The sequence below is a fragment of the Odocoileus virginianus genome, chromosome 32 (genome assembly GCF_023699985.2).
Source record: "Odocoileus virginianus isolate 20LAN1187 ecotype Illinois chromosome 32, Ovbor_1.2, whole genome shotgun sequence".
Lineage (NCBI taxonomy): Eukaryota > Metazoa > Chordata > Mammalia > Artiodactyla > Cervidae > Odocoileus > Odocoileus virginianus.
Window position 1 is genome coordinate 6,592,493 of NC_069705.1, and position 26,228 is coordinate 6,618,720.

At 46.2% G+C, this 26,228-nt stretch overlaps 1 protein-coding gene across 10 annotated transcripts in view; it reads left to right on the forward strand.

The window, feature by feature from the left end:
- Positions 1-26,228, forward strand: part of THRB (thyroid hormone receptor beta) — a 415,008-nt gene that overhangs the window by 311,563 nt on the left and 77,217 nt on the right. For 9 of the 10 annotated variants that reach the window (XM_070459836.1, XM_070459832.1, XM_070459834.1 and 6 more), the window contains exon 4: positions 24,255-24,509. The exons of the other annotated variant lie outside the window; for it this stretch is intronic. In XM_070459836.1, coding sequence (XP_070315937.1) covers positions 24,255-24,509 — 255 coding nt within the window. The remainder of the gene's footprint in view (positions 1-24,254; positions 24,510-26,228) is intronic. 10 annotated transcript variants of the gene reach the window in all.

The window sequence follows — 26,228 nt, forward strand, 5'->3', positions numbered from 1 at the left end:
TGTGAAAGCTGAACTGTGAAGAAAGCTGAGCGCCGAAAAATTGATGCTTTTGAACTGTGGTGTTGGAGAAGATTCTTGAGAGTCCCTTGGACTGCAAGGAGATCCAACCAGTCCATCCTGAAGGAGATCAGTCCTGGGTGTTCATTGGAAGGACTGATGCTGAAGCTGAAACTCCAATACTTTGGCCACCTGATGCGAAGAGTTGACTCATTGGAAAAGACCCTGATGCTGGGAGGGGTTGGGGGCAGAAGGAGAAGGGGACGACAGAGGATGAGATGGCTGGATGGCATCACCAACTCTATGGGCATGAGTTTGAGTAAACTCCGGGAGTTTGTGATGGACGGGGAGGCCTGGCGTGCTGCAATTCATGGGGTTGCAAAGAGTCGGACACGACTGAGCAACTGAACTGAACTGAAGGAGCTTTTAAAACTCCTCATGATTTTTCCAGTAGTCAAGTATGGATGTGAGAGTTGGACTATAAAGAAAGCTGAGCACCAAAGAATTTATGCTTTTGAACTGTGGTGTTGGAGAAGACTCTTGAGAGTCCCTTGGACTGCAAGGAGATCCAACCAGTCCATCCTACAGGAGATCAGTCCTGAATATTCATCGGAAGGACTGATGCTGAAGCTGAAACTCCAATATTTTGGCCACCTGATATGAACTGACTCATTTGAAAAGACCATGATGCTGGCAAAGATCGAAGGTGGGAGGAGAAGGGGATGACAGAGGATGAGATGGCTGGATGGCATCACTGACTCAATGGACATGAGTTTGAGTAAGCTCTGGGAGTTGGTGATGGACAGGGAGGCCTGGCGTGCTGCAGTCCATGGGATGGCAAAGAGTCAGACACAACTGAGCAACTGAACTGACTGCCTGATGCTGAAAATGCTGAACTTTTCTCAAAAAAGGTGATAAGAATGGTGGATGGAGGTAAATCCTCTAACACAGGGTGAGACCCTCAGGGCTCAGCTGAGACTAGTCATCCTCAGGCTTGGACCAGGTAGGCTCTAGGCATCAGAGACAGTCAGTTTAATGGTGAGAAGTGGCCCATAGAATTACTGCACCACAGTTGAACAAAACAGACATAAATGAGTGTTTGTAGGTTTTTAAATACAGGTGAACTTACATTTTCCCAGCTTTGCTTGGCTCAGTCCCATAATTCCTGCCTTCTCTTTAGGGTCCCATTCAAATTCCACTTCCTGTTTAGGATTTCCTGAAAGAACTTTCTGTACCAAGTGAGAGCCAAGAAATACCTTTGTTATTCTTTTTTATTTTATGGAAAGATATATTGGATGAAGGAGTCACCTAAACATAACATATGAAGCAAACAATTCATGCAAAAGGAAGTAGATAATTTTTAATACAGTCTCTTCCTTTCTGCAAGCCCTGATAAAATAAGCATCTTAAAACACTGGTTGGCAGTATCAATATTTCATTTTTGATGGCCATGGATTCCTATGCCAGCAAGTCAAAGGGTCCGTACCACACACATGTTCCTAGATGGCTGCCCTCCCCAGGAGGTGGGACAGGCAGGACATAATCACACAAAGGGGCAGAAAATGGGAGGAGACACGCACCCCCCTGCAGCTGCCAATAAATTTAACAATGCACTGGTTTCCCATTGTCAGATTTCATTCTATCTGTGCAGTGTCAAACCATGGTTCCCATTTTTCTGCCAAGACTCTCTTGTTAATCCTTAACCTTCCACCTCCCTTGAACTCTGTGCTTTAAAGTATTTTTATCTACCAAATTGCATTTTCTTTTTGGGGGGTGGGGGGGTGGGGAGGCAGTGAATGGGATAGTAGTTCCCTGACAAGGGATTGAACCCACACCCCCTACACTGGAAACACGAAGTCTTAACCACTGAGCCCCCAGAGAAGTCCCAAACTGCATTTTCTAAGTATTAGAATTCATTGCCTATTTTTAGGCACTGAAAACATATATAATCTGATATTTTTGATCAGCAGGATGAAATGACCAATATTTCCATACAACATATAGAAAAAAGTTTATTTTTCCAAAACTAGATGACTTAAGGGTTTTCATGAAAGTGGCATAAGCTACCTCATATCATTCTATAGTTTCCCTTGGGCCTTATTCAAACTTTTTAAATTGTTCCTAGTTTGCCCAATACTACTTTTATGAACCTCAAGTTAAGGGCCATGCAGAATGATAAAATTCTGAATGCTCTGTACTCTGATTTTCTCAGCTCTAAGTAGGAATTATGTCCCTATATTATTCAGCTAAATAGAACCATAAATGAAGCCATCAGAATACCAATTACTGCTGGCACCACCTTTAATCAGAAAATGTCTTTCAGCTTTATTATAAAATCATTCTTCAAAGATTACGTCTATGCAAATGAATATAAAATAGCCTATCATACTCAGTAATGCACAATGAAAATATTCATGAGAATTTCAATCATTTGCTGCTGTGCTCCAAATTAGATCAAGAAATCATTGGCATAAATCAGAACATTCATAAATTCTTTTGAGTTTTTTTTCCAACAAAAAAATTCTAATTAAATTTAACCTTAGGGCATCTAAGAGATTAGATTCTAGGCATATAAATGTAACTAAGAAATGATCCGTACCTTTGAGGGGTTCACAGTGTCAGGAGATAACTGTCTGAACGCCTATGCCAGTACACACTTGTCAACATCAAGAAAGACATACAGAGCTTTAGATTTAGAAGGAAGCTAGAGACCATCTGACATAACACCCTGAAACTACAGGTGGGGAAACTCAGCCCGTGGACCTCGCCGGATGGGCTCCTGCCCAGGCAGCAGGGTGCCGCTCAAATGCTTTGATGGTTCCCGCACGCGATTCTTCACATCTCTCTTTAAGCCTCCATTGACTTGTTGCATTTGCCAAGCACTGAATTGTATCATAGGCCAGAAACTATCTGCAACCCTAAAGGGCCCATCAGTAAAACAGCGCTCTCAGCTATGGCCAGGCGGACCATCCAATCCCAGCGACTTCATACCAGAGAGTTTTAGCTGACTTGCGGTAAATCCGGGGGCTTCCCAGGTGGTGCTAGTGGTAAAGGATGTGCCTGCCAACGCCAGCGATCCCTGGGTCAAGAAGATCCCCTAGAGGAGGGCCGGGCAGCTCACTCTAGTTCTTGCCTGGAGAATCCCATGGACAGAGGAGCCTGGTGAGCTACAGTCCATGGGGTCACAAAGAGTTAGACGTGACTGAAGCGACTTAGCGTGCATGCATGTTTAATCTAATGCCACATGTTCCTGGTTGGTAGGTAATGTTGGTGTGGTCCTCTGGGGGACCCAGATGCCTTTCCTCCATCCATGCTGACCTCTGCTGCTGCTAAGTCACTTCAGTCGTGTCCGACTCTGTGCAACCCCATAGACAGCAGCCCACCAGGCTCCCCCGTCTCTGGGATTCTCCAGGCAAGAACACCAGAGTGGGCTGCCATCTCCTTCTCCAATGCATGAAAGGAAAAGTGAAAGTGAAATCACTCAGTCATGTCCAACTCTTAGCGATCCCATGGACTGCAGCCTACCAGGCTCCTCCATCCATGGGATTTTCCAGACAAGAGTACTGGAGTGGGGTGCCATTGCCTTCTCCTGTGCTGACCTCTAGGACGTCAGAATTTTCTCTTTTCACCTGGAGAAGGGAGAAAAGAAAGTGAAAAGATACATGGAGTTGTTTTAAATGCCCAGCTGGGTGGCCAGAGTTTTCATTCATTCCATTGCCTAGAATGCAGCCACACGGAAGTGCAGTCCCGCTGTCTGCCCAGGAAGCAGGGAGGCGTGGATTCAGATAAGCACCTGCGTCACAAAGGGCTGTACACATGCGTGGGAATATTCCAGAAGTCAGGGAGCTCAGCAAGGACTTGGTCTTTATATTGAAGTCATCGTTTTCTTCAGAAATGTGTTAAGAGTCCTCTGTACCTCAGCCTCTCCAGACGGGTAGGATGATCTGTTTGGCCCACCTGTTCTAGTTACTTCTGGAGGTGGCATAGTATAGTGAAAAGAACATTGGAGTCATATGTCCTTGGGCCCTAATCCCCAGTTTGCCACTTACTGAAAGTGAAAGTCACTCAGTCATGTCCGACTCTTTGCGACTCCATGGACTATACAGTCCATGGAATTCTCCAGGCCAGAATACTGGAGTGGGTAGCTGTTCCCTTCTCCAGGGGATCTTCCCACCCCAGAGATCAAACCCAGGTCACCCGCACTGCAGGCGGATTCTTTACCAGCTGAGCCACCAGGGAAAACCACTGCCACTTATTAACCCTGTGAATTTGAGCAAGATGCTTAAGCTGTTGGAGTCTTGCTTTCGTTATTGTCAAATAGGGGCAGAAAGAAAACCTAGATAAACCAGCCAGCATTTATGGAGGTGGTGCTCTGTGACAGTCTCTGTGGTCCATAGCGAAACAGCAGAGATCTAAAAAACAAAAACCAAAGGAAGGCACGGAGCGATGCGCACAGAGCCATTGTCCCTGGCGGGCACTCAGCACACATGTCGTCTGGCCTCCCCTCACCACGTTCTGCTGCACGCTCTACAGACTTGATATGACTTTTTATTTCTTTCTGTCCCTACGCATCTAAGCCAGGAAAACAGGTTTGTCCCTAGAAATTCCAGATTGAATAAATCAGTGACTGGCGATGCATCTGAGAGATGAAAAGGTCCCGTAGAGGATGTTTTCCTGTTGTTTGGAACTGAATTGATGAGGTGACGATTCTAGGAGGCATGCTGAAGGTACAAGGGCTTAAAACAGAATGATCTGAGGGACCAACAAGTCCTTGTTCAATTCCAACCAGAGTAAACAAAAAACAGGAAAGCAGCAAGCCCTCCTCGAGGCCAGTGGTCTTTGCTTCACAAAGCATCCTTTACAAACCAGAAAAGGAGTGTCTGAGAGGTGGTGAGTGGGTGCCCCCCCCCACTTACTAACAGATCTGGAAGAGCATCAGAGCCCCCCAGCCACGCCCAAGAGAGGGGAGGCTGCAGCTGTTTCCTGAGACACCCCCCACCCCGGGGGATCACTCGCCTCTGGTCCTCCTTGGTCCCCTCTCTCTGGCTCTTGTTTTATCTCTTTCAATGATTTCTACACAGGACAGAAGAGCTCTCTTGTTTGCTGGAAAGCCTTCCTGATTTTTTACTCCCTTGCTTCATTCTTTTCATGAATCTGTTTTATTTCTCTTTGTTTGCTTTTACGTTTTTCTTTTACATGCAGAAGAGGCTCAAAGGGAGGAAGGGGGAGGATAAACAATGGGGACACTGTCTCCAGACCAGAACATCTATACCATCAACTCCAGTTAGCTCTGCACCAGCCATTCCTAATGCCCCAAACCACATGGGCACTGCTGACCCCATACAAGGCAGTGGGGGCACTGAGGGCACCTCTGGTTGTGGCCCTGGGGATCCAGTGTGGCTCTTCAGCCGTGACATGGGGCACATGGCCTTCCCTTTCTTAATAGTCAGTTTCCTCATCTGTGAAATGGGCATGAATGCTATTTATCTCAATACGAAGGTAAAGGTTGAAAGAAACAGCGTGCTTAGCACCAAGACTGGAACACTGGGAGCACAGGAGCTAAACGATAAATGCCATCATCGGGACGTCCCTGGTGGTCCAGTGGCTAAGACTCCGAGCTCCCAACGTGGGAGGCCCGAGTCCCATCCCTGGCCAGGGAATTAGATCCCACATGCCACAGCTAAGACTTCTAATGCCACGATTCAAGGATCTGGATGTACAATGAAGATCAAAGATCCCATGTGCTGCAGCTAAGACCCAGTACAGCCAAGTAAACAAACAGATGTTATTAAAATAAACGCCATCAGCACCACCACCCATCACCATGCCCCTCGCACCTCCAGGCGGAATGCACCGCCCCTGCCAGGAAAGCTGAAGGGGGCAAATGCAGTGACCTGGTCACTTGCTCAAGCACATTTGCTGAATCCCATAACCAAATGCCATCCTGCTCTCCCCCACAATGCATTTCATAGTCCAGGAAGTAAAGAGTTACAGGTGTGACTCAGAAATGAGTCTTCCAGCCCTACCTTCCAGGCCTGGTCCTTGAGAACTGCCCGTTTGCTTTACTTTTTTAATATTTATTTTTATTTCTTTATTTGGCGGCACCAGGTGATAGTTGTGGCACCTGGGATATTCAGCCTTTGTTGCAGCGTGCCAGCTCTTAGCAGTGTCACGTGGGATAGTCTTAGTTCCCCGACCAGGGTTGGAACCTGGGCCTGCTATGTTGGGAGTGCAGAGTCTTAGCTACCCATTCATTTTAAATATCCCTTTAGGATGTCTGTGAAGGAAGACATCACTGAAAAGCTATTACTAAAGCTTCTAGAACACTTTTGCCACTGACTTCCCCCATAACAGGCTTCCCAGGTAGCACTACTGGTAAAGAGTCAGCCTGCCAATCCAGGAGACGTAAGAGACTCCGATTCAATCCCTGGGTCAGGAAGGTCCCCTGGAGGAGGGCATGGCAACCCACTCCAGTGTTCTGGCCTGGAGAATCCCACAGACAAAGGAGCCTGGCGGGCTACAGTCCATGGGGTTTTAAAGAGTTGGACATGACTGAAGCTTCTTAGCATGCATGTATGCATGCCTCCATAACACACCCAACTCTATTGCTCCCTCTTCTCCAGACGAGGATTTCTTACCCAGTTCCTTCTCTTGGAAGAACTCTTAGGAGTTTGCTTCATCAGGATGAGAGCTACCTGCCTCCACCCAGCTTTACCCTAGACGGTCTTGGTGCTCCCTGTGTGATGTGGGAGGCTCCAGACAGAACTTGGTGTCAGAAGTCAGCACACTCGTGGAAGGTCAGGCTTGGTTTTGCTTGGGACTGTCCAAATGACGTTGATCGTGGGACTTCCCTGGTGGCCCAGCGGTTAGGACTCCATGCTTCCAGTTCAGGAGCCCAGGTTCAATCCTTGGTTGGGGAACTAAGATGCCACATGCCCTGGTGAGGCAAAAAACAAAACAAAAAACTCTGACCTTGACCAACCTAGGCCACCTCCTCAGACTCCCATTGCCCTTTCTATATATGAGGTGTTTGAACTGGTGTGAGCCCAAAAGGACCCTTTATCCACCGCTGTTCCTTGAATTTTACTATTCAGTGCCCATAAGCTGAGAACCAATTGAGTTAATTCGCCTCTGAAATTTGGCATGGAATAGTGGTACCCACCAACGTACCATATATGTCTCCTTGATGATGGTCAGAGGGACAAAGAATCCAGAGAGTAGAGTGGAGTGACCAGGGAAGTCACCCTAACGGAGGTTTGCCCAGGGAGAAGCACTTCTGTCTGGCACCTTCACATGCTTTGCAGACAGAAGGGCAAAACTTTCCATTTCTGAGCCTCAAAATGAGGAGAAATGACTCTGAGACTCCTCCCCACTGCTAATTATTTCACTCAGGCTATGTCTGCTTTGCTGGCTTTAAATAAAAGCCTACACAGCCTGCCATCCAAATATAGACCCACAGCACTCAGAGAAGAGACAGCGAGGGACTTATGGTAACAAGGGTCCCGCAAATAACCAACAAATGGGCCCTAATCATATCAAACCCACAAGTCAACATTAGAAATGAGGATAAAGCAAATAAGTTTTGTTTGGGGCACAGGAAGGTTTTTAATAGGTGTTTTTCTCTTGATGAAAAGCAATTGTGATCAATACCAAGAACAAATAGTTGCTTGTAATAAAAAGTACTCGGGGAGCTCCCTGGCGGTCCAGTGGTTAGGGCTCCACTCCTTTCACTGCCAGGGTCTTGCATTGGAACCCTGCTTGGAGAACTAAGATCCCGCAAGCTGTGTGGCACAGCCAAAAAAAAGTTTTAAAAAATGGGTATTCATGGCTATATCCCAGTGGGACCACATCACAGATTTGTTTATGACTTTAAAAGGTGAGCAATGCTTTGTAAATTTCGTCATCTCACCCATCTACTAAAAATAAGTGCCTGTGTTATTAAGGCTTCCTGGCTAACATTTCCCAGATTGGAGCTGAATTTACACTAAATCCAATGAGTCGCCCAAAATACAGTTGTTGCTGCTCGTGCTGGCTCCATCCGTCTTTCATACCTTAGTGCGGATTAATCCGGTCGGACCTTTCCCGCGGGAGTCAATCACAGACTCGGGAGCAGACGGTAGGAAGGGTGGAGGAGGAACTCCAGGGCCCTGCTCGGGCCAGAGGAGGAGCATTTTGAACCAGAGGCCATGAGAACCTCACTCAGCTGACAGATTTGCAGGCAAATCTGTTTCTCCATCTTGGCACCAGTGACTTGAGGGCATGGATGATCCTTTGCTGGGGAGGGCTAACCTGGGCACTGTGAAATGTTCAGCAGCATCCCTGGCGTGTCTCCAAACATTACCTGCTGTCTCCAGGGAGACAAAATCCCAGTGATGACTGCCAGCCTAAGGGCAGCCCTGTAGGTGCCCATGGCAGCTTCAGTCCGGGTCTCTTTGAGAGTCAGTGTAGGGACCCACTGAGCGACGCTGGCGTGGAGGTAACCTGCAGAACCGGGTGTTTCTCCCCGAGCGTCTTCCTCACTTGCGCGGTTTCTCCATTCCCACCTTTTCTCATCTTTCCAGGCAGATGGACCCCTAGAGTTGAGGCAGTTGTAGGCAACGCAGCCCCAGGAAGTGAGCTGCCGCTCTGGCTTGGGGGAGCAAGTTTGGTCATTTTTTGATACCTTCCACTTTCCTTGGCTCTTGACTGACGGAAATCCCCGAGAATACACGAGACGGCACGCCCTCTCTGGTCGGAGAGCACGCCGCCTCCGCCATCTCGGTGACTCGGCTTCCGGCGCAGAAGCTGTCAGCTGTGGAAGTGTGCCCGACCCTCGGGGTGATTCCCAACAGCACCGTGGCTCTTCTTTCGCTTACTGTTCGGTCAGAAGATATCCCAGGCCAGACTGTCAGAGAGCCAGAAATGTTCCTTGTCTCAAGTATTTATTATGTCGTGGTCAGAATCAGACAAGCCTGTTCATTTGGACATCATGTCCTTTCTACATTTCTAAAGAAACATGCTCTTGAACTCCATTTTTTAAAGATTTTTGTTGGAGCATAGTTGCTTCACAATGTCGGGTTAGTTTATTCTGTAGAGCAAAGGGAATCAGCTGTACGTATGTGTATACCCGCTTCTTTGTTTTTTGGATTCCCTTCCCATTTAGGCCACCACAGAACGTTGAGTAGAGTCCCCGGGGCCAGACGGTGGTTCCCACTAGTTACCTGTCTTATACATAGCATCTATAGTGTACCTATGTCCATCCCAGGAAGGAGAGACTCGGCTTCCTGAAGCCAGGTTTCCGGAGCAAATAGATGAACCTCTCTCAAAGCATGTTTATGCTAAGAGATGGTCCACTGTTATTCCCCAGGATTTTCCATTTGTCATCAGGCCAAACTTGGCCCATCAGAGGAAGATTCCAGGCACAGCGCGGCCCTTTAACTAGTTTGTGTGACTGGGCAAATGTTTTTCTTCTCTGGGGTACCATTGCGTCACCTGCAGAAAGTAGCCTCAGTCGTCGGGGAGATGAGACGAGCTCCCCATTTACTGTCTGTGACTTTCGACAGTGTCTTTAGTTCTCGGGGCCAAAGTTTCCTCGTCTACGAAATGAAGCTAATGACAGCATCTCGTTCACAGCATTGTTCTAATGAGCAAATGCAACACTACGTGCACCATGCCTGGCACGCAAGGGACCTTTTATAAGGGTTACCTCTCAATACCCTAAACTCCAAATCGATTATCCTGTTGCCAGTTCTAAACCATTAGGTGGCCTTTTCACCTTTGAGATGGGCAGCTAGGGCAAATGTCAGTACTTCCTTGCCTTGATTGGTTATTTTTGTCTTCCAAGTTTTTTGGCCACTTGGTACAAACACAAACATTTGCCCTTTGACAAACTCATTGGCAGCCCATGTGAGAATTAGAAGCAGTCCCCACACTCTGTCTTGTGTTTGCTACGTTTACTGGAAGACAAGAGTTTTAATTAGAGAAACTGCTCCTAACTTTGAGGTACTGCGTGGAAATGTCAAAATTTGAAACACTGTTTGAGATTGAGCAATACATCCTTGTTGTGTACTAAAATATGGATGTTTTCAATTAAAAGATCATGGGATGAAAAATTAGAAGACCCACCCCGGCGCTTCCCTCGTCTGGGTGACTTTGAGCAGGGTTGTCACCTCTCTGAGCTGTAGTTTCTTTATTTCAAACCTATAATTCTGTATTTCAGTCCACAGAATTCAGTTCTCCAGCCTGAGATGGTCACCTAAGTCATTTGGTGGTGGTTTTCTGTAACAGGTAGAGGTGAGGCAGGGTCGGCGAGACCTCTTTGGGTTTGGTTCCTGACTCTATCACTTATTCACCGTGACCTTGGGCTTGTTTGTAAACCTCTCTGTGCTCCAGTTCCCTCATCTGAAAACTGCGGGTAGTATTTCTGCCTCATAGAATTATTGTGAAGATTAAATTTTACATTTAATCGAAGAATGGGTGCTTGGCATCTAGTAAGCCTACAGTCAATGTTACCTATTGCTTTTATTATCTTGTTGGCTGTCTCTAGAGAGGAAGTCCTACCAAAGATAAAATTATAATCAGAAATCTTTCTGTTTGGATTTTTCCACCTCATGAACCAAATTGACCAACTAACCATTTGGGAAATAGAGACATTAAAGGCTTGTCCCTTCACTTTCCCTGACCTTTTCTTGTTGCTCAGTCATGTCCAACTCTTTGCCAACCCACGGACTGCAGCACACCAGGCTCCTCTGTCCTCCCAGAGTTTGCTCAAATCCAAGTCCATTGAGTTGGTTATGCCATCTTACCATCTTATTCTCTGCAGCACCCTTCTCCTCCCACCTTCAGTCTTTCCCATCATCAGGGTCTTTTCCAGTGAGTCATCTCTTCACATCAGGTGGCCAAAGTATTGGAGCTTCAGCTTCAGCATTATTCCTTCCAACGAATATTCAGGGATGAGTTCCTTTAGGACTGACTGGTTTGATCTCCTTACAGTTCAAGGAACTCTCAGGAGTCTTCTCCAACACCACAATTCAAAAGCATCAATTCTTCAGCCCTCAGTCATATATATATACACACACTGGCTTCCCTGGTAGCTGAGCGGTAGAGAATCCACCTGCCAATGCAACAAATGCAGGAGACACAGATTCAGTTCCTCGGTCAGGAAGATCCCCTGGAGAAGGAAATGGCAACCCACTCCAGTATTCTTGCCTGGAAAAGTCCATGGAGGGAGGAGCCTAGCGGGCTACAGTCCCTGGGGTTTCAGAGTTGGACATGACTGAGCACATACGCAGCAGTGCATATGTGTATGTGTATATGTATATATTCCTTGACCTGCAATTCACAACTACTACTTTCCCCTCTGATTTCCAGATAGGAAAATCATCCCTCTCTGTAGTAAATATTAAATCCTACCAAAGTTTAAGCTGGGTGACTACATGCTTAACCAATCCTATCCACTCTCCATGGAGACCGTGCCCTAGAACAGAGTGTCTTAAACCTCCATGTGCACGTGAATCACTCGAGAATCTGGTTAAAATGCAGATTCTGCTTCTTCAGTTCTGAGGCCAGCATCCCGTGTTTCTAACAAGCTCTGGGTGAGGCTGATACTGTGAATCCTCAGACCACATGAGAATAACAAGGTCTTAGATGCTCACAAGCCATCTGTGGATGGAGGAGGCAGGGGGCAGCCTGGCCCTGGCTAGGGGCACGCAGGTTGGAGACTGGCAGACCTACAGGAACTGATGTTCAGGCGCCCTCCCCAGCCCCAGCTTCACCAGCTCTGCTTTTGTTTTTGTCTGGCTCCCCGGGTCTCAGCTGCAGCACACCGTATCCTTACTCGTGGTAGGCACACTCTTAGTTGTAGTCTGTGGATCTAGTCCCCTACCAGGGCTTTAACCCGGGCCACCTGCATAGGGAGTGTAGAGTCTTAGCCACTGGGCCACCAGGGGAGCCCCTCACCAGCTCTGTTTTGAGTAATTGAAAACTTTAAGTGAAACGCCAAAAGGCGTGAAAAAGACAGTAGAAATCACACCACCTCTTGATTTTCCCGAACTCTCGAAACACTGTAGAGCAGGCTAAACCAGATTATCACCCAGAAGACAGGCAGGTCGAAAACAATTTAATTTTCTCTCCATGTCTGCTGTTGGACCAGAGCTGTGAGCAGCTGATGCTAAGCCAGATTCTCCAGAGGAAACACTACAGACCACACAAGGCAGTGTGGTTTTGATGTGGTTAGTGGTGTCCCGGGGGCCTGGGAACACCCCCAAGTGCCCGCCTTCTCCCCTGCCCTGAGGAAGCTTGCCTGCCGTCATAACCGAGGGTAAGGAAGATGTGAGTGACTTCCCAGCCCGCTATTCGTGAACAAAAGGGAAAACCCACCTTCTCCAGACTGAAATGTCTCCTCCGTAAATGAAGGGACTATCCACACTGATCTTGATCTTCCTTACTTATGTGCCCAAAACAATATCTGGAAAATGGTTGTGAGATTCTATGAAAACCCATGGTTGTGAGATTCTGTGAAAACCCAGAGGAAGGGACCTCTGTCGGCCTATATGTTATTGTGTTTCATCCACACCAGGGCATATTCTTGTCAGTTGGTTCGTCTCTGAGTGTAATTCATTGATAGAATATATGTGTTTTGCTGCATGTAATGACTCCTTTGAAGTGTGATGTATAAAGTTGTTCGGATTTACCCAAGTCATATTTTGCCTTTGTACTTGGTAAATCTCAGAATTTGTTCTTTACCCACAATTTATGCCCCCGTCCTAGTTTCCAAAGTTAGAAAAAATGCACACACATTTCCTCCTTTTGAAAGATGTATTTCAAGTTTGGGAACAAAAAATGAGGCCAGAGTTACAGATGACCTAATGTTTTTTTCAAAATTGTGGGTTCAAACTGGCAACAAGAATAAACGTTATGATCTGAACTTTCACACAGGAGAAACTTAATCCTGACAACAAACATCTGTTCCCTTTTCTGTGCATTTGTGGCTCTTTAATGGGAATGTTTCTGCCATAGCTGTAGCCTCTTTAATATCCTAAATGGACTCTCTGTGGCCTTTAAAATAATTACCTCAACGTTGGAGTCATCCGACCTGAGGATTCTCTGATTAAATCCAGTATGAATTATGGAAAGCCAGTGACCCTTCCCAGGGGAAGATTCCATTGTGTTCTCTGGAAAGCCCTTTTCCAGCCTTTGGGGCCTGTGGTCAGTGTTCCAGCAGTCAGCTTGTCCCCGTGTGGGTCATTCTTAGATGTAGCTCATGCCCCTGCTCACTGCCTCGTTTTTATGCAGCGACTCTCCAAGTGGAGTTTCCACCAGGCTCTTTGAACACGCGTTATTTTGTTGTTTGGTCTTTAACTTTGCTTCAGGCTAAACTTTAAAAGACATGAATGTTCATTTCGCTTTAAGGATCTAAATACACACTTGCGAAAAAAAAACGTTAATGGCTTTAACTTACCAAGAGATGAGCATTGGAGTTCCATTTCAGAATAATTATTTGCGATTTCCACAGCCACGCTGATTGTTTTCCGTGGAGATAGTGACTTCCTAATGGAATAGGTAGGAAAGCTGGAGAAGTGAGACCAGCCAGATAAGGAAAAGGTTTGTTTCTCTCTTAGCAGTTTCCAGATCTCGCTCCCTTAATGGACTGAGAACCGCTGCCAGAGAAACAAGAGAATAACCTCTGAGATGGCAAACCTAAATTCACCCGCACATGCGGGCAGAGAGGCTGGGCTCAATCAGAGGGAAAATTAATAGGCAGGTGCTCAGGAAAAGAAGGCCAAAACCACACAGTGATGGAAGGCAGCCTATCTGAACAAGGAGGCTGCTTTTGCAAGACTTTGCCCACAAGACAACATTTCTGAGGACACGTTTCAAATAACTAGATGATGGCTGAGCAGGGTCCTTCGGCAATCTTGTTTATAAAGTTTTCAGGAGTTCAGCAACAGACGAGTAAGCCCTGCTGGGAAGGTTTCAGCACAATATTTCATTCATTTATTCGTTCTGTATGTATATCAATTCAATGCTAATAAAAGGTTTTCTCTCTAAATTTTCAAATAAAATGTTACTATTTGTTTCTCACACTGGGAGAGGCAGATGCTAGGGCCCTCCCAGAGCCCAGTTGCTTTGGAGACCTCTGCTGCAGATCTTGAAATAACCACAGATACATGTTGTTGTTCAGTCGCTCAGTCGTGTCCAACTCTGTGACCCCATGGACTGCAGCACGCCAGGCTTCCTTGTCCTACACCATCTCCCAGAGTATGCTCAAACTCATGTCCATCGAGTTGGTGATGCCATCCAACCATCTCATCCTCTGTTGTCCCCTTCTCCTCCTGCCTTCAATCTTTCCCAGCATCAGGGTCTTTTCCAGTGAGTCAGTTCTTTGCACCAGGTGGCCAAAGTATTGGAGTTTCAGCTTCACCATCAGTTCTTCGAATGAATATTCAGGACTGACCTCCTTTAGGATGGACTGGTTGGATCTCCTTGTGGTCCAAGGTACTCTCAAGAGCCTTCTCCAACACCCCAGTTCAAAGGCATCAATTCTTTGGCACTCAGCCTTTTTTACTGTCCAGTTCTCAGAAACCATAGCTTTGACTATGCACATAGCACAGACACGTTGCACTTGGAAAGAGAAGGAAGTAAAGGAAGAAAAGTTCAGGGGAAGGAGTGTGGGCGTCACAGGAAAGGACCCTGAGCTGCGTCGAGGGAAACCAGAACAAGGGCAAAGGGCAGAAGGATGTGCTTACTGGTCCCAGTTCCCACTGGGCTGGGGGTGGGGGGTGGGGGAAAGCTGCCCTGCAGTGCAGTGGACCAGGCCCCGTGCTGCGTGCTGGGCATGCAGCTGAGCAAGCCATGGTCCCAAAGGTTAAGGAACTCACATGTAAATGTTGAACTAATAATTATAGCACATTGTGAAAGTGAAAGTGTTAGTCATTCAGTCGTGTCTGACCCTGGGTGACCCCATAGACTGCAGCCCGCCAGGCTCCTGTATCCATGGGATTCTCCAGGCCAGAATACTGGAGTGGGTTGCGATGCCCTCCTCCAGGGGATCTTCCTGACCCAGGGATCAAACCCGGGTGTCCTGCGTTGCAGGCAGATTGTTTACCATCTGAGCCGCCAGGGAAGCCCAGCAGCATATTGTAGCCCGTTCTAAACAGAAACATAGGAGTCAGCTGACTTCCCCCTGCCCCCACCCTTATTTCCACACTGGTCTAAATGACAGAAACAGTACCTATTTCTTGATTATTATTATATGATGTAAATGAGATAATGTGTGGAAAGCAGTTAGGATGCTGCCTGGCACACAGTAGGTGCTCAGTTAATAGTAATTTTTATTTGTGGTGCCCAGTCTAGTGGCCTGGCATATAGTAAGTGCTCTGTATATTTTTACAATGTTACTGAACTTAGGTCTGGCTGCTCACAGCTCAAAAACCAACACTTGAGAGGAAAGTGTTGGTAGAGTCAAAAAACATTGCTTTTAACCAGAAAGCCAGAAATCTGGGGAGAAGGTGGACTCATGTCCCAAAACCAACTCCAAAGATCCTTCTTGGCCATGAAAGTGTTTTTAAAGAGAAAAGGGGAAGTAATCTCAGTTAGTCACTGAGATGAGGAGTTAAGCTGGTAGCCATCCCCTGCTGTGTGCAGGCTGGTAGAGCCACCTAGACAGACCCCCCCCCCCCGCCTTGGCACCAGGAGACAAGCCTGCACCCCCATCCCAGCTGCTACTAGGCTGGGGCTGGGGGGCTGTGCCAGGCCAAGGGGCCCGAGAGGATGGCCCAGAGATGCCCCAGCCACATGATGGCACCTTTGTGGAGCTCTGCTACGCACATCATCTGGGCAGCAAACTGGGCTACACACCTGTGGCTTGGGCAGGGTATTCATAGGGTACAAATGCCAAAGGAAAAAGAGGGAGATCACCCAGCCTGGGACTGGGAGGAACAGAGTCTCACGGCTGCCCTTTCTGTCTTCTCTGAGCACAGGCTCCCCTCAGCCTGCACCCCACATCTCTCCCTAGCAGGACCACCCTTGCTACTGATGCCGAGCAGGCTAGCCAGCTTGTCTCACACAGAACACACTATTGCTCTATAGGTAGAAATTCCTGGATAGATGAGAGTCTATGTTCTGTTCAGCTTCAGGGATAATTTGACCTGTCTAGATTACATTCAATTATTTCCAAATAATACTAACTGAAGTCCTCTCATGTTAAGACTGTGCTTAGAGCGGTGGGATGTGAGAGATGGATAAGTTGATCAGAGGCCAGCAAAGAAGGAAAACCTGGGGATACCACTGACACACGAGGAGGCCGTGCTAAGTCCTTGCCTTACGGAAGAGACAGAGCAAGTAGGACAGATATTCCAGGGACAGATCCAGTCTTCCCAAAGTCACACAGCTAATAAGTGGAAGAGCTAGAATTTGAACACTTTTTTTTTTAATGTTTATTTTTATGTATTATTTTTTTTTTGGCTATGCTGGGACTTCACTGCTACATGGGCTTTCTCTAATTGCAGTGAGCAGGGGCTACTCTCTAGTTGCAGTCTGTGGGCTCCTCATTGCAGTGGCTTCTCTTGTTGCAGAGCACGGGCTCTAGAGCACTCAGGCTTCAGCAGTTGTGGTTCCTGGGCTCTAGGGCGCGGGTTCAGTAGCTGTGGCACACAGGCTTTGTTGCTCCATGGTGTGTGGGATATTCCCGGACCAGGGATGGAACCAGGGTCCCCTGCATTGGCAGGCGAATTCTTAACTACTGAGCCCCGCCACAGGGAAGCCCCAGAATTTGAACCTTGACTAGCTAAGCCCATAGTCTTATCCACTAACCTATCCCCGCCTCTAAGAAGCAGAACAGTTTTCATTTTCACCAGCAGTTTGGGGAAAATAATACTATTGGCGATAGAAAATCTGCATTGATTGGTTTTAATAGAAATGAATCCACCTCGTGACTAACCAGTGGCTTCTGGATAAGAAACTAGGCAGAGTCTGTGCTTAGGAAGCAGTTTTCTCTTTGCAGTTATCAGATTATTGGGGAATAAGGGATATTAATAGTTATAATTGAATTGTGCTAGGCAATGTAAATGTAACCAAAAAAAGAAAATTATGCACGTACATAAATTATCAGTTCAGTTCAGTTGCTCAGTCGTGTCCAACTCTTTGTCACCCCATGGACTGCAGCACACCAGGCCTCCCTGTCCATCACCAACTCCTGGAGTTTACTCAAACTCATGTCCATTGAGTTGGTGATGCCATCCAGCCATCTCATCCTCTATCATCCCCTTCTCCTCCTGCCTTCAATCTTTCCCAGCATCAGAGTCTTTTCCAGTAAGTCAGTTCTTCACATCAGGTGGCCAAAGTATTGGAGTTTCAGCTTCAACATCAGTTCTTCCAATGAATATTCAGGACTGATTTCCTTTAGGATTGACTGGTTGGATCTCCTTGCAGTGCAAGAGACTCTCAAGAGTCTTCTCCAACACCACAGTATAGTATAGTAGTGTATAGTAGTCATCTATACATGACTACTGGAAAAACCATGATATAAATCATGATTAAATGATTATATTATGAGGTTAAACAGTAGCATGCAGGGCAAGGGAGATACTTTTTGGAACTATGGAAGTTTCAGGGTGGATGGATTGGTTCAAGAAAGCTTAAACAGTGAGCTAGGTCTTAAAAGTTGAATAGGGGTCAAAGCTGTGTCTTCACCATTGTGTTGTTTGACTGACCAAGCAAGCTAAGCAGTGATGACAGGCCAGCCTTCACGGGCATGTTTCATCAAAATGTCCCTCCCATCTGCTTTGCACAGCCATCAGGAATCCAACTTTAGGGATTCATTCCCAGGCTGTGGACCTACACTCTTCAAACAGCCTCTTTAAATCACAACTTTGGCTGAAAGGGGTGACTCATCCCAGGTTCCAAGCCATTAACATAGTGGTATGAAGTCCTTTCGGCTTCCCAGGTGGCGCTAGTGGTAAAGAACCCACCTACCTATGCAGGAGACCTAAGAGACATGGGTTCAATCCCTGGGTCAGGAAGATCCCCTGGAGGAGGGCATGGCAACCCACTCCAGTGTTCTTGCCTGGAGAATCTCATGGACAGGGAAGCCTGGCGGGCTACAGTCCATGGGGTCACAAAGAGTCAGACACGACTGAAGCAACTATGCATGCCTGGGAAGTCATTTGTCAAGCATTTTTTCTGGAGATGTTTTTGAAAATCTTGTTTAGAGAACACTTGCGCTGGAGGATAGGGCAAGGAATAGAGATCGCTGAGTGCCTGAATGAAGAGCTAACACTTACTGAATGTTCACAGTGTGCCGTGCACTGGTCCAAGACGTTTTTATGTACAAACTTATTTAATCATCATAGCATTAGAATGTTCCCATCTTACAGATGAGGAAACTGAAGTGCAGAGAAGAGACGTGACTTGCCCAAGGTCACTAAGAGCTCTATGAGTAGGTGATCTGCCAGCAGTGGGGACTGAGCACCCAGAAGACTGCATGAGAATATCCAGGACTCAGGGGGAGGGAGGGAGATGATGAAAAGGCAGTCAGAAGTAGGAGGTCATCAAAAGCAACCTCACCTCCACACATGTTCTGTTGAGGACTAGGTGGTGGTGGTAGCTGTCTTGATGGCGGTCGTGGTGTTGAGGGTAAACGTAAGGTACCTGTGTCCATTGAACACAGTACAAGTAACATGAAAAGTGAAGATGAAAGTGTTAGTCACTCAGATGAGTCCGACTCTTTGCAACCACATGGACTGTAGCCTGCCGGGCTTCTCTGTCCATGGGATTCGCCAGGCAAGAGTACTGGAGTCAGTTGCCATGTCCTACTCCAGGGGATCTTCCCAACCGAAGGATTAAACCTGAGTCTCCTGCAGTGCAGGCAGATTCCTTACTGTCTGAGCCACTGGATGCTCAAAAGTAACATATTCCTTTATTAATAGTATTGTTCTGTTTGGATAGAAGGCGATACGTATGGTCAGGTACAAGATATACATTAGGTGGTTACACATTATGTTCACCTGAAGAGCACTTAATTACTAAATACATCCACATACGTTATTTCATTTGAGTCTTAGAAAAATCCCATGAGCAATATTATGTTGCCCTTTTGCAAATGGCAAAACTGACACTTAGAGTCAGGAAGTGATCTTCCCAAGAGTAAGATCCTTCAGTCTCTCTTGGACCACTTGGGACTCCAGTCTTCCAAACTCATCCCGTCTCCCTCCACCAAGATGGACACCAGTCCAGCCCATTCGGTTTCTCATTTCAGTTATCTTCCTGGAGAAATGCAACCCGATAGGTTCTTCAAAGGGGGAAGTCTAACCTTCCTGTAAAGGGAGAGGGAGGTGGATCCTGGCAGTTTTCTTGAGACAACAGGAGGTGGTTGTATAAGGACTGGGAAAGGGCACCCCGGCCATAGGAAAGAGTCTCTGCAAAGACTCTGTGGTGGGAATGAGCTTCCCAGGTTTGACGTCCACGTGTCCAAAGGACAGAGAGCTGGAGGCGGAGGCACAGGAGCAAGGCTCAGCGGAACAGGCTGATAAATGCCACAGAGCCTGCAAGCTGCAGCAGGACCTGAGCACTTCACAGTATTGGTGGGAAGTCACCAGAAGATTCTCAGCAGCAGGGAAATCTACCCTGATGTACATTTTTCAAAGGTCATTCTGACTGCTGTGTGGACCATGGATTGTAGGTGGTAGAGAGTGAAAGCTGGGAGACGAATTGTGAACATCAACAAGTGACTGGGAAAATCGAACAAGGCAATAAATATAGTGTACAAAGAACTTTCAAAGTCATCATCAAATGATGGCTATTAATAGGTCAATGGCAGCTTATCAGACTAAGCCAACCAATGAGACCGTATCAGTTAACAGTACAAAAGATATGAAGTAGCAGATGAAGTGCTTCTCTGGACTTTAGTTTCCCTGTCCATCAGGCAGTAGAACAGTGTATACTTCTGGGATGTTCATGAAGGTAAATCAAAGTGGCTAGTTCTATACCCGGTCCGTAGTCAATGCTCAGCCAAACATGAGTCTCCTCTTCCACATGACCCCACAAATAAAAGTCAGTGGATGTGTACATAGTCTGAGAATTCCACAGGGTTAAAATTTAGGGTTGGAATAAAAAATGTGAGCAGAAATAAGAGACCTTGGTGGCCTCATGCCTTACAATGATAATTCTACACACTCACTGGGTTTGCAAAGCATATTATGTGTACATCCCCTGAATACAGAATATGATTGGCGGTCTCAGTGCCCTGTATTGATGGCCTTTTAATGCAAACTCAACACTCATAATTGGTGCCATGAAACCCCAGCCTGCTCAGCAGCCACTTGCTGAGCACTCTGGCATATTTCTGTTTCCCTTGTCTTAGCACTTTTCTGTGATATCAGCTTGCTTTTGTGTCCTGAAATACTTGCATATTTTCATATAATTCTTTTTTTGGATGGACACATTTATTTTCTATTATCTTTAATGAAATTTCCAGAGATAGGATGGTAGGTAGTTCTGTGGGATTCATGTTTGTTTCTTTTTGGAAAAGAACACTTTAAGGTCAGTTCTGGGTCATTTGAGCCCTTAGAATTATGGTCATCTAACACAAATGCAATCATTCAAATTTAAATGCCCTGAGACACACAAGTCAATGTGTGTTTAGTCATTTTAGCAGCAGTTCACGTGCCCCCTCTAGTTTTTTATTTCTTTTATTCTACTTATTTATCAATTTGCCTCATAACTGCCCAATTAAATTAATTCTCTTGATGTCTAGAATATGAAATATTAAAAGCCCGATGTTAACTGAGATCCATTTAGAAGCGCATGCTTCAGGAACTATAAGATATTATCATTGCCAGAGTCTCCCTTTTAAAAATGTATTTCCACTACTGTGCACATCTGTGTCCCAGGTAATCCTCAGAAGGACAGGTTTTTGTGTGAATGTGTATCTACATCCATTCCTACAATCTACAAGACAACAGCCAGTTAACATCTGACTTTTAATGCTTTGAGCAGTAGATTCCAAAACAATTGATGAGTATTTTAATTATAATGCAAATTTAGTCCAAGACGTGTAAAACATTCATGTCTGAGAAGGAAGCTGCACTTTTATCCGAAATCTGCCAGTAATTTGTTTTCTTACCTTAGATTTTCTTAACCCTGTGGATCTCAAACTCTGCTGGGTATCAGAACCTTCTGGAGAACTTGGTAAATATCCAAATTCCCAGGCCCCATCCTATCTCAGTAAGCCTGGTGTCATTGGTTTGGGTTTAGGCGGAACCAAAGGATATGAGCTAGGCATAGAAATAGCAGGAATCCTCATTGCTACGCAGACGTGGAGGTAACACAGTTCACAGAACCCACAGTCAGCTGAAGTGAAGGAGCCTGGAATTGTGTCTTGTCCCTCCTTGGGAATGGAATAGGAATTATGTTTGCCTTCTTCATCTTGGGAACTAAAATCCCACATGCTGCCTGGCACAGCCAAAACATTCTGGGCTTCCCAGGTGGCGCAGTGGTAAAGAACCCACCTGCCAGTGCAGGAGACATGAGAGACAGGGGTTCGATCCCCAGGTCAGAAAGATGTCCGAGGTGAGAATGGCAACCTCTCCAGTATTCTCGCCTGGAGAACCCCATGGACAGAGGAGCCTGGTGGGCTACAGTCCATGGGGTCGCAAAGAGTCGGACACAACTGAGTGGCTAACACTTTCTGTTCATCTTGGAAAGGTAACCAAGAACCCTCCTTAAATAAATCCATCTTGAGCTTTTCTGTGACCCAGCCAGGATTTCTCGTCCCAGAAGTGCCCCAGCCAAAAAAACTGCCAACTGAGCAACTGAATATCACTATCATGAGTGTAATTGCAGACCGTAATTACGAGCTTGGACATGGCTCCAATGAATGGAACTCTTTTCCCAAACCACCCTGGCTTCTTTTCTTAGGAAAATGGAAGGCAATCTTATTCCTTGTCTCAACCTCCAAATAACGTCTCTTGCTTGGAAGAAGTCCCCCCTCTTGCTGGCCCAGGGGACGTGCTGAGCAAGATTTAATGGGCTGTGCTATAAAGAAGAACGTCCCCTTGGGCGAGATCTCTTCCAGCATCTCTCATCCACACATGTTGACTAGCTCCCTTCACTGGGGAGCACTCTCAACCCAGTTAGGCTGTATTTATTAATTTCTGTGCAGGCAAGGGAATTAATACCACATTTTAAGAATTTCTTCAGAAAAATCAAATGTTGGAGGCTCTACAAAAACACTGTGATAACTTTAACATTACTTACAAAGGAATATTGCACAATGTGATTTACTGAGGATTTAGAGTCCGTGACAGTTGAGTAGACATCCTGGAAACACACATGGGTGAGAATGCGTCTCACATCAGCAGAAACAGAATGAAACTCCTTTTGCAGAGTTAATCCTTGCATTCAGTGACTTTATATTCAGCTCGTGAACACATCAAACCCTCATGGAGACTAGATCCTTGAAAGAATTCTGCATAGCTGTGTTTCATCTGAAATGCCATACAATCTCCCAAGATCCCAATCTTCTGTTTTCTTTTCATGGGAAGTGAGAATAAATGCCCCTAACTGCACCAGTAGCTGGCACGGTGGAGTCCTGACCTCTAGGATTCACCATGAATTGAATAATGTCACCTAAACTGAGGAGAAAGACCTGGGTCTATTTCACACCCCTTACCCAGGGCCAAGCACAGATCTGACCACAGAGTGAATTTTCAGGGCTCTTCTCTGAATAAGATCAAATGTTACATCCCAAGCATTGTATGATTTTTTTTTTAAGGGGATCATTTCTTACTGGTCAAGTGAGGGTATTTCAAGCTGCTGTATTTTCACTTACTGTGACAGAGAAATTGAGTGTTGGTTACTACTGCCTTGCTGTGATTCTGTTCGCAGTCTTCTCCTGTACTAGAAATGAAGTGGATAGGAGTCAGGACTTCCACAAGGTAATCCCAAGACCAAGAATGGTAAACGCAGCTTCCAAAGGGGGCTAGGAGCAGATAACACCTTTAGAGAAACCACCCTAACCAACATCTCTGAAGACATCCAGCAGCTTTACACAGGGGGCTGGTGAGAACCGAAAGCAGGTTTAACTTTTGCATTTAACAGTTTAAAATTTATCTTAAATGTCTGAAAAGCAGCTTTCAATTCCTAGTACTGCGCATAGATCAGGGCGGACCTGTCTCTCTGATATGGACATTTACAGTCCTTTGGTCATTTGAGCATAAAAGAAAATTCACTTATCAATTAATCTTTCCATCACTGTCTCTAATCACTTAAAAGTAGAACTCTATTTGTGTTTTTTCCTATTTTGACAGACAGAATTTCTGGAAGTATGGGTGACCAGATGGATTATGCTTTTTAATGTGAATGCGTCCACAAATCATATATATTCACTTACTCTTTCTACTGTCTTCCTTATATCTGTGTTCAGTAAAGATATTCAAGGAGGTAAAATTTGCCCCCAGGGAAAGTTGGTGTGAGAGCGTTTTCATTATATTATCCAGCTGTTTCCCATTCTCTAGAGGGCAGACCTTCAAGCCCCTTCAAACTGAGTAAAGAGCATCACATAGAAAGCCTTAACTGCCTGCATCTCAGCGCCAGACGCGGGGCTTTTCCTTCTGTCATCAGAGCTCTTAATTTGCCCAACTAAAGCACAGTCTGCTGACCGCATCTCGTCTCGCCTGTTCGGGAGGACATGGAAGCCACTGACACAGTTTCCCTGGGAAGACCCAGCCCCTTATGCCGGTCTGGCGGGGGTGGAAGGTGCCAAGGAGCCCGAGTTGTCACGGTCCTGTAGCCACGTGGCATGTCCCTCTCAGGGAACAGGGTGCCCCTCAGGTCAGCCGGTGATAACACCCAAGTCACACAAGGCCGCATCCTGGACGCTGTATGTCCCGAGGATCTGAAAAGTGGCCGCGGCCAGCCCTGACCCTCGAGACCTCACATGGTCACCTAAGCAGTGTCATAAACTGGTGCCCACTTGCTCCCGAGCCAGTGCCATCGGGAGCAGGGCTGGCGAGAGGGCGGCCTTTCGGTGGAGGAGCCGATGTCCTTTCTAGGCACTAAAAATCGGGAGAAATGCGTTGACTCCTCCGCAGGCAGTCCAGCGCCGGGGGCTCCGTGCCCGAGGCCGGCTCCCCGTGCGTCTTACCGCCGCCGTCGGGTGGAAGGGTCCAGGCACGCGGCCAGCCCCCGCGGGCCCGGGAAGCGCTTGCCTTCCAGACCCCTCTCGGCCCCGTCTTGACAGTGCCAACAGTCCCGTCATGTCGTGTCTTTCAACTCTCCAGAAAATGGCCTTCCAGCCTGGGACAAGCCGAAGCCTTGTCCAGACGGCGAGCCGGAGTGGAAGCTCGTGGGAATGTCTGAAGGCTGCCTGCATCGGAAGAGCCACCCGGAGCGGCGCGGGCCCCTGAAACATGAGCAGTCACCCCTCATCCAGGCCACCTGGACGAGCTCCATATTCCATCTGGACCACGACGACGTGAGCGATCAGAGCGCGCCCAGCACCCAGACCTTCCAGACGGAGGAGAAGAAATGCAAAGGTAACCAGATGTTTGTGAGACCCGGGATGGCCCCAGTAGTGAATCAGTGCTCGGCGCCCCCCGAGCCCAGGTACGGTGTCCGTGGGGTTCCCGGCAGCTCTCTTGCAAAGTGCATTTACCCCCAGACCTTCTGGGAAGCATAAAAGAAGTGGGTTTCCGAGGAGAGCAGTTAACTTCAGCTTCCTGTTGGGGCTACTTGGGGGAGAAGACATTTTTCTTTCCCTAATGAGCAGGAGGGTTGTTAGTTTTGGCTTCAGTTCTGTTTTTGAAGCTGAGTAGAAACAGACACTGCTAGCGTTACATAACTACTTGCTTTGAAGTGAGTGTGTGTGTGTGTGTGTGTGTGTGTGTGTGTACATGACTTTTCCCAGTTGTGCCAGGAGCTAATAGGATCTCCAAATCTACCTTTAACCTAAATAGACAGTTCACGTTCAAAAGAGAGGTTTGAAGTTGTTTTCTTTGACTCATTAAGTCCTGTGTCATCAACCTGAAAGGCGAGATTATGGTGTTAGGGGGTTGTCACCTCATAAAAAAATGTTAAACTGGCCTAAGTTTCTGATTGCATTAGATTTACTGGTCTTCACCTCAGGTCGCCTCCGCCCTGACAGATGTCTTTGTGTTGATCGCTTTATGGTCTTAGGGCTTCCCAAAATCTTTCCTTCTTAAATCAGTTTGTGTCTTTAAATGTCCAAGTTCATGTGACCCTCCACCCTTTTTCCATTTAGCATTTTTTTAAAATAAAGTCTTTTTCCATGTTCTTTGAGGATTTTGATTCATGATAAAGTTTTTATGTGAAAGTATGTTGATTTACAATATTGTGTTAGCGTGATAAAATTTCAAACGATGTGTTTGAAAATCTGCCAATCACATATCAAGATATATTAATGAAAGTCTGTAAAGAGCCCTATATATGGGCCATATAGGACCTTTGTAAACTGTTCTGACTTGAACATAAACACATGATTTTGTCATCCTTCTAAAAAAACTGCTGGTCCTGTAACTTTTCTGAAAACTTGAAAAGCTCCTTGGAAGCACCAGTTGACCTTGGAAGCTGGGTGTGCAGATTGTCTCAAATGAAAACAGGATTATCTAAACAAATAATAAAATAGTGGTATGAGCTCTCATTTGAATACAGTCAAAACCATCCATGTTCTCTTGAGGAGGATCTGTGTTTGAACTGTCTATCATCTTTATTACTTAGGAGACTGAGAAATTGAAAGGGATATTTTGAAAAAGAGAAAAGTAAGTTTTTCCAAAGGAGTTGGGATATAGAACAGGTGTGTCTGTGTGTGTGTGTCTGTGTGTGTGTGCACATTTGTTTGAAATACAATTGAGAGTTAATCTTAAATCTGTAACCACATCGTAGTTTCAAATTTTAGGAGCTGGCATCAAAAACACATCAGTCCTTGGTTTATAGGGAACTGTAGTGTCCTCATGATCTAAGGACCCACAAACTGAATTTGATTTATTCCTGATTGGTACCCATATTCATTCACTCACTCATGGGTCCATCTCCGTCGTTCGTAAGAAATCTTGGCCTTGCACATACAGAGTTTTTGACAACTGTACACCTTCCAGTTTATTGGTAAACCTTGAAAGCAAAAGGAAAGAGTTTCTGTTTGGTTTCCAAGACCCTAAGGCCTGTAAATACAGCAATTAAGGTCGCGGATTTTTGAGTCTACCGTATTTGGGCTAGAATCTCACCCCTTCCACTAGTCA